At 44.1% G+C, this 9,632-nt stretch overlaps 1 protein-coding gene across 1 annotated transcript in view; it reads right to left on the reverse strand.

Annotated features, from left to right (window-relative positions):
* The window catches only part of lama2 (laminin, alpha 2), a 160,936-nt gene extending 151,741 nt beyond the window's left edge, over positions 1–9,195 (reverse strand). The window contains exon 1 of the mRNA XM_084484286.1: positions 8,880–9,195. Coding sequence (XP_084340412.1) covers positions 8,880–8,946 — 67 coding nt within the window. The 5' untranslated portion in view covers positions 8,947–9,195. The remainder of the gene's footprint in view (positions 1–8,879) is intronic.
* Between the last annotated feature and the right edge of the window lie 437 nt (positions 9,196–9,632).

The following is a 9,632-nucleotide window of genomic DNA, read 5'->3' on the forward strand; positions in this document are numbered from 1 at the left end:
AAAAAATCCTGCATACAGGAAGTTTGGGGGTGGGGGTGAAATATTCCTCTGCATGCCAATATGACACACACACAAACACACACAAATACACACAAAAACACCCACACCCACCCACACACACACAAAGACACACCAGCACAAACATGTAAACACATATTTCCATTGGCATTTTCTATGCTCAGGCCTCTCTGGATTTGCCGAAGCATAGAATAATGGAAATACAAAAAGAAATAATGGAAATATGAAATTACACACAATATGTTTGTCTCTGTCTCTCTTTGGCTTTGGCGCCCTTGTTCTCGCTCTCTCGCTCTCTCTTTCTCTCCCTTTTTCACACTCTGGCTATACTTTCGATGCAGGTTCACACAAACATGGGCAGAAAAAACATGCACGGGCACCAATCCAATCCTTTTATGACAGATGGAGGAAATAATAATGGAAATACGAGGAAACAACAACAACGGAAAACCTAAACAAATGTAAGCACAACCCACTCCCTGTGTGTTCAGGTTCCTCACCACATGTCTTTTCCACATGTGGCTCTCTCTCTCTCTCTCTCTCTCTCCCTCCCTCGCTCTTCTCTTCAGCTCTTCATCTCTGGCCTTTCTGCTCATGTCATGCACAGCACAGTTGTACAGAAATATGCACACACACACACACACACACACAAACACACACAGAATCGTGGAGGGGTATAAATGATAAATCCATAGCTTGGCCGGCCTAATAGAGCAAACACACAGATTCCTTTATCGCCTCAATCGCAGAAACAAACGAGCCACAAAAATACGAATGGCTTTTTGTTGTGTGTGTGTGTGTGTGTGTGTGTGTGTGTGTGTGTCTATACCAACGTGTGAGTGAGCGCATGTGGGTGTGTGTTTCTTCATGTGAGAGCTGGTTTGCGAAAAGCTTCTGTGTGCAGCATACAGATTTGTCGTTTAGGCTCTAAACAATACCAGCCAGGTGATGGACTGTTCTAGGACTTCAGTCCGTCTGTCTGTCTATACTATCTATACTTTTAATGGGAGGCAAAAATGTGGCACACCTAAATATGGTATCATTTATGTGCCAACCTCCGACATGTCTCTTTTACAGTACAAAGGACCTGTACATTTATTACAGCTTATTGGAAATCCTGCATTTCTCTGTGTTACACATTTGCACACATTCGCTTCCTGGCTAAGGCAGGGTGGGCTAGCCTGGTTTTTAGAGAGAGAGAGAGAGAGAGAGAGAGAGAGAGAGAGAGAGCAAGAGAGAGAGAGAGAGAGCTAGACTTAGGAGAGAGAAAGCATAAGCTGAACAGTGTCAATCATCCGTAAACATCCTCTTATTTTAATCACTAATAACCGCTGAATAAAACAATTATTTTGCAGTTGGAGCCCTGTACACAAATGTGCTTTTAAAAAAAAAATTAGATAATGAGTATTTTTCCAAACAGAAACCATTGAATGGACCAATGAACAATAAGGGCCTTCCACACAGCCTCCAACATTAGCCCTGGCTGCTGGTGCTGCTGCTTCTTTCAGTTCCCCCCACAGACTCCCTTTTGACCACACAGTGTGCCGGGGTCATGATAACATTAAGGGGGTCGCAGGATGAACAACCCCTGAGTGGCCAGAGTTCATGAGTGAAGAGGTTAGAGGTTGCTTTAATATAAAGGTCACAACACAAGGAGTTATTGTACTGCCACAAACACCAACGCGCACACGCATATGCACACGCACACACAAACACACAATGTCAAATCTAGACATAAATCTCAGACACAAAACCGCGCATAACATACACAAGCAGAAGATAGTATTACATATCCATGGCCCTCAGAGACAAACAGTGTTACTCATAGTAAAAGCTCAGCCAAATCCACTGTGACCCGCATCTCTTAACCATGTGTCGAACAAGGATGTGGTGGTCTGAGCGGGTCATTATGGCCAGCCCACCAGAAAGCAGCTGGCATCAATCTAGAGGCAGCCTTGAGAAGAGGCCCTGAGTCTGAGGTCTAACCCTTGACCACATTCAAGTCTGGGCTCCAGCCCCAGTCTCTGCAGAGCACTCACACAGAGCACGGAGGGAGAGATAGCATAGGCCATGAAACCCAGTTTGTCTTTCTCATCAACCAGTTCAAACATAAATTGGTGTCGGCTTAATCTGGAGCGCTGAAACCCTCAAACCAGTCTCGGTACTGGATCAAGGGAATTCATAAAATGGGGTTCCGAAGGAGATTCGGATATGAGTGGTGAACGAAATTCGACGTTTACCTTTTCTGTTCTAATGAGAAAGACTTCAGAGGCTTCAGACAGATGTGCCCTTTCTTTGATGGTACCCCCCAATTTAACTATCGGCTCCCACCCGCCAATGAAAAAGATCTGTGTGTATGTGTAAAGTCTGAGACCGCCAGGGAGAGAAGGCGAGAGAAATCCTCTTGTGTTACAAATATGGAGCCAAAAATAAAATGACAAGCAAAACAAAAAGGTGAAACGGCAGAAGAGGCCAGGCAGGAGAGGGAGCAGAGAGGAGAGGGAATAGTGGAGAGTGGAATACACAGTGGAACAGAGAGCAGGACAAACAGTCAAGAGAGAGGGGACGAGGGATTGGGTGGAACAGATCAACACAGTGTGTCTGTGTGTGTGGGGGGGGGGCAATATTGACACCATGTGTTACCACAGGAAGCCCCCCGGGAAGATATAGGCATCCAGAAAGATCACAGGAGAGAACCTAGAGACAGACGGACAGAAAGAGATAGAGAGCGAGGGAGGGAGAGAGATGGAGAGATCGTGGGCGGGGGGAGGGCGTTCTATTAAGCTTTCGTTCCCTTTAGTGCAGCTGCAGACACATGAGTCTGGTCTTGAAGTTTGTGTGGTTTGTTTTTTTGAGTGGTGTGGGGGTGGCTGTTTTGGCAGCTGGACATCTGTGTGTCAGGCATGCAGCATGCAGCCGCAAGGTTAAAGTGTCAAACCCCTGTCTGTCTGTCTGTCCATCTGTCTTTCTGTCCATCCGGCTGTCTATCCATCCTTCCATCCATGCATCCTTCCATCTATCTATCTATCTATTTGGCTATCTATATATCCATCTATCTATACCTTTCATATCTCTGTCAGTCTCTATCTTTCTGTATGTTTTCTGCCTGACTATCTGTCCGTCTCATCTGAATACCTCTGGGGCCAAAGCTTGTCTGGTTAGGATGGGCCAGCCAATCATCTGGCCTGTTTGCTTTCGGAAGTTTGAACATTTGAGCCGGAGATTGCGTAAGGCTCTTTCACCACCACAACCAGAACATTGCACATCTAGTGTTGGTGGAAGGATATGTGATATCACACACTGCAGACATGGTGTGTTTTACGGCTTTTATTATGTCTTATATTTCTCCAACTCAGTAATGGGCTTCTTTGATTTAGAGGTGTTTATTATGTGCTTGTAACGTCGACATATGTCAGCATCAGCATTTGTGTACTACAAAAATGTATTTCAGGTTTTAGTTTGAGGAAAGCACCATCCTCCATTCCATGAATACAGTTATTTAATACATAAATTAAAGTTCACACAGGGGAATACATTTTTTTTGAAAGGCCCAGAGGTGCAAGGTATTTTCAAGCTTTACCTGTATTTTCCATAATAATATATGCATTCCTTTGTACAATATCCTCCCCTAAGCAATTTTACTGCTTCTAATGTTCTACCGATGAATTTGTGTCAACAGTTTGGGTATTTATAGGAATTGTAAGGACTTGGATAGGAGAGTCTAAGTAATCTTTAGTGGAAGATGTACGAAGCATCCATGCAAGCAATCACATGAGCCAACACAAACACACACACACACACACACACACACACACACACACACACACACCAATTCATCAAATCATGCTCTGTTTCGCATTGTCTCCGAAACAACAGTAGAACTGAACAAGCAGGGGCAGCTCTTGTGATCGTGGTAGAATTAACTATTGATTTTCTCCTGAACATTATCAACACTGCTCCTAACAACAGAACAGCAAGGAAACACACATGAATATACGCAGGCATGTATACACACGTACATATGTACACACACTAGAACACGATCCCACGACGGAACATCCACAAATACACACAAACAAACAAGTGTATCTGTATGTGCACAATACAATTATATGTTAGTAAATACCACCCATACTCATAGATAGAGTGCACATATAGATAACAGTGCAACTCCATAAAGTATGCACACAAAGACACACATATGTGTGAATACATGCACACACACAGACACCCACACACACACACACACACACACACACACACACACACACACACACACACACACACACACACACACACACAGAAACACACACACACACACACACACACACACACAGAAACACACACACACACACACACACACACACACACACACACACACACACTCACACACACACACACACACACACACACACACACACACAGACACATACGTTCTCTCATATTGTACGATTTGTTTGCCTGGGCTAGAACAGGCCCAAAGGGGAAAAGCTATGACATACACAATAACCAATTCACAAACAAACCTACCCACAAGCCATAAATATGCAAGCAAATGATGGCTAAGAGATGCATAGACAATTTGATTTGGGCCAACATATCCTCTTAACAGCAGCAGTGGGGGGGGGGGGGAGATGTGTCCCACCAGACTCGATGCAAATTACTTTTTTGAAATCAACAAAAAAAATAAACCTTATATTGCTTTTCTTACTCTTTGAAATCAGCGGTATATCTTAGCTGTAAGCTAACATCCTCCCTGACCTACTTAAATAATTTGACAAATTTAGTTTTAGGTGTGTGTGGGGGGGGGGGGGGAGGGGTATGTTACCCACACAGTGGGTAACATCACATAGTACTCATTGACAACACATACACACACACACACACACACACAGACACACACACACGCATGCACGCACACACACACACACACACACACACACACACACACACACACACGCACGCACGCACGCACGCACGCACGCACGCACGCACACACACACACACACACACAGACTCTGTGTCTTCTCTGTTACTCTCCCCCTCTAATCCATGGAAAGGATCTTGCACCCACTTTAACTTGCCACCTGACTAAATTTAGCCCCCAAAGTATCCGTCCACCTTGACATGCACTCCCACCTGTTGATGCCCAGTGTGCATGAGGGCGAGAAGCACATTCACTCACTGATCAGTGGTGACGTGGAATCCGGTGACAACCTCCTAGAGACCCATGCATAGCAAAAACACTAAATGCCAGGAATCCATAATTGATACTACTTAGTTAGAAAGGAACCTGCCATCCTGTAGGATTACATTGAATATGTTTTATATGGTAACATGCTAACAGCCAATAAATCACTTTTTGATGTTATACTCGGATCTTTAAGATACTTTTTTGAGTGAGCTCTGGTCTTGATTTTTATATGGTAACATGAACATAAAAACATTCAGGAGAGATGAAGACAACAGCATACAACACAGCTGTTGCAATACGCAAATAACAAGTGTTGAGCTTAGACTGTAAATCACCCTAACCCTTCAACCAGCCTTCCATTTTGTTCTTCCTTTCGTCCCTCCCTTCCATCCACCCTTCCTACCTCCCTCCCTCTCTTCTTTCCACTCTTCCTCCCTCCCTCCCTCCATTCTTTCCATAGTTCCTTCCTTCCATTCCTCCTTCCTTCCTCCTTGCCTTTCTTCCTTCCGCCCATCATACCTTCCTTCCTCTCTTCCATTTGTCCTTCCTTCTTTCCTTTCCTCCACCTTTCCCTCCATCGTTCCTCCATTCAGAGTCTCCATTGTGGCCCTCACACACACACCCTTCCATGGAGGATCTATTGATATTCACCATGGTTCCCTGGCTTTGGAATAGACTAAGAGAAACATCCTCCAAGGAGCTCTGTCAAATCCCATTCAGTTCAGCCTGGCTGCCTTTCACATTAACATGGTTGCAAGAGATCAACATATTTTACAAGCATAATAATGATATTGGGATGAATTCACCTCATAAAAGCGGCCCTGATTTCTCTGAAGACTTAGAGAAAACCCAGTTTCTTATTTTTCCCCAGTCCCATTCGGAGGTGCGTGCCACTGATGAGTTCAAATATTGCGCTCGATCCAAATCAAACCAACTATTCATTTTAATCTCACGGAAGAGAAGCACTGCTGCCCTGCAGTGCCACTCTAAATTGAGGACCTCTTTCTGCTGTTTTGACACAGAAGACTTGCTTAATCAAAACCATTTATTATGTACTGTGAAAAAGGATGAAAATCTTACGTCGCTGATGGAAAATAAACTTTTATTCTTTACAATGTCTTGATCAATTGGTATCATTTTTTTTGGGCTCGTGAGATGGGGGATTGTGCATGTGATATTAATAAGCTTGGGTTTTGAATGGTGAATTCTCTAGGGTGTCTGCACACCCATGCACACTAGAGTGCTTCTATTCCCATTCTGACACTGAAGCCAGTGTCCCGAGCAAGGTCCGTGAGGGAACATGAATGCACTTTCATGACTCAAATAGCATTAGTATTACTGTCGTTGATATAATTATTATAGTACCATGAATATTTTTCTGAAAATATTTCTAAGAGCATTGTAATATTATCACTATCATAACAAATTGTATAAGGGCTTGTCTTTTTATAGAGCTGCATCTTTGATCTGGTAGTACGTAAGTGTATATATTAAAAAATATATTTTAAAAGATATCGGTAACACTTCTTAATAAGGTAAAGTCTTAAATAATTTGTAAGCCTTCGGTTAATGATGAACTAACCATTAACAAAACATCAATATACATTTGTTGAAGATTAATAACAGCCTACCAGCCTGTCCAGTGGACTGTACCTCCGGGTGGGCTGATCTGTCCATCTTGCACTCCCACTTGTGAGGTCACTAGAGGGTCGATCTTGACATGGTTAGTAATGGCTAATCAACATCGCACAAGGTGATAAAATAAGGGTTGTTTAACATAGCACTTATTGATCATTTACAAATGTATAATAACGATATGATAATGATAAATTCCTCATTAACTAAAGGCTTAATAACTGAATGTTGTGTTTAAGATCAGTTCAGTATTTACTTAAGGCTTATAAATAACTATGCCTTACTTATAGATATATATATATACATATGCATATAGACACATTTAGACTTAGAGCCAGTTCATCAGAGCCCGCCTCCTTCCTCCTCCTCCACCTCCTCCTCCACCTCCCTTGCTGCCTCCTCCTCCTCTTCACCACGTCCCTCTGCTTTTGATCCTCATCCTCCAACCTCCATCCTTCCTCCGCCTTGCTCTTCTCCATTTCAGCATCTCCCCCCAACTCTCCCTCTCCCATCTTCGCCTCCTCCCAGTACCCCCCCCCCCACCCTCCAACCTCCACCCCCAGCCCCCCAATCTCTGTCCGTCTCCCCGGGAGTGAGCTAGCGAGTGGCTACTGATAGGGAGCGTGGCTGCTGACATGCCTGGTAATGAGGAGCCCGCACGCAGATGGCCTCTCCCTCGCCCTGTCCCTCTCTCTTTCTCTACCCCCCCCCCCCCCCCGTAACCCACACACACGCGCACACACACACTCAGCCTGCCTAATAGGCCGCCTTCCCTCACACCACACACAAAACACACACTCTTGTCCTCCTCTCCGTGGGAGGTCCAAGGCGCTACTGGGTTGAACACAGTGGCTGCCGACAAATAGCACAGAACCAGACAGCGAGGAACATGACGGCCGCAAGATTTGTCTTATTTTTCAGGTGACAAGTATTCTCCTCCGCCCCCCCACTGGGACCGCCTCCCTCCCACTGATGACAGACAGCCGCCTCCACAGGCACACACGCGCGGCCAGGCGACACAAACACACAAACACACACACACACACACACACACACACACACACACACAAACGGCACTGCATTACGCTGACTGTTTAGATGAGTAGGTTGAACTAACCTGCACTATAACCAACCTGGACCGTGGTGTTGTAACGATAGGTAGCTGTAGTCAATAATACGTTCATGTTTGTGTTTCAGTGAGTGGCACCTTCAGAATACTGGGGGTCAAGGAGAGACTTCACAATGACACACCTAACTATGAAAAATAATGAAGTGGTGAAGTGGTTGAGACTTGACTCTGAGTGCTAGGCTGTGTCTTAATAAAATTGGCAAAAAAGTAAGAGTAGTTTCGCAGACAATAACAAGAAAATTACTTTTAACCCCGCAGGGAAATAATGGTGTTTTTATCATAGTCACTGTTTTGTTTTGTTTTTTGACTATTTCAGAATAAAATAAACATACCCTTTTAGAATAAAACAGCACAATATTTTTTTTTTAAATGAGGCTGAAATAACACAGTTGAAAGCACTTGCATCGTTTTTATACTGTCTTATAGCCTGGATGCAATTGTCCCAAGGTCATTTAAACTCATTATCAAAACATTAGCAAAACATTATCACTTGAGCCTAGTTTAATACCCATCTGTTTGAACTTCTTCGTGACTTTGTTCAACTCAGCAAAGCGTATTTATTCTTAATGCCACACGAAGGTGTGTAGGGGTCGTTGCTTCTAAAGCAATCACCATATATAATAAGACCATAAGAGCATTGACGCTCGAACTCAGGACAGTCGGAAAGCAGAGCTATAACTTATAAGGGTAGATTTATAGGCCTAGAAAGAGGTAGCTATACCTGGACATTAGTGGTGACATTTGTTAAGTTTAGCCAACTCATATTATAGAATTGTAATTACTGCGGGGTGGGGGGGATGGGGTTGAGACCTTTGGAGAACCGGGACAGCCTTTGAAATAGAGGAAACTTGAGGTGCGTGGGCGAATTGATTAAAAGGGCTATCAATCGCCGCGAGGACTCACCTCTTTGCTGAGCCTGGCAGCATTGCCATAGCAACGAAGTGAGCAGCGCGAGCCAAAGTCGTCCCATTTTCTAGTCGGCTATCTCCAGCACGGACGTTCCCCCGCGCGGCTCTCCTCAACTCGAACAATTAGGAAACGGAGACAAACGATTGCAACTTTTCACAAGTTGGACAGAACACAGACACACTCACACACTCTCTCTCCCTCTCTCTCTCTCTCTCTCTCTCTCTCTCTCTCTCTCTCTCTCTCTCTCTCTCTCTCTCTCTCTCTCTCTCTCTCTCTCTCTCTCTCTCTCTCTCTCTCTCTCTCTCTCTCTCTCTCTCTCTCTCTCTCTCCTTCCCTTCTGTTCTGCTTCTCCCTCCCTTCTGTTTTCCCTCCGTGGGAGAAGGGGGTGGACCGGGAACAAAAGTATTAAAGAATGAAGTTTGTGGAGTGGCGGGACAACATTATGTATTAACAAAAGTTATAACACGCTCCAGCGTTTTCGTGAAGTGTGTTTTGTAGAGGAAACGGAAGGCATTCAAAGCAGCAATAGTTCGACACATCTTGAAATACTTAGCACTTTTATCACTGTAGGCTTGTTAGGTGACTCTTTAACTTTATTTCAGTGCCCTAAAAAGCAAGACAGAGGTCAACTCGAAAGTAGAAAAAATAACAGAACACAACATATAATACACATGAAAATATGTAAAGGGAGATATAGAAGTTGACCAAAAAAGTTTAGCTGGAGTCAAAAACATCTCTGCTCTGTGG

Source organism: Micromesistius poutassou (genome assembly GCF_964030765.1).
Source record: "Micromesistius poutassou genome assembly, chromosome: 19".
NCBI classification, from domain to species: Eukaryota; Metazoa; Chordata; class Actinopteri; order Gadiformes; family Gadidae; genus Micromesistius; species Micromesistius poutassou.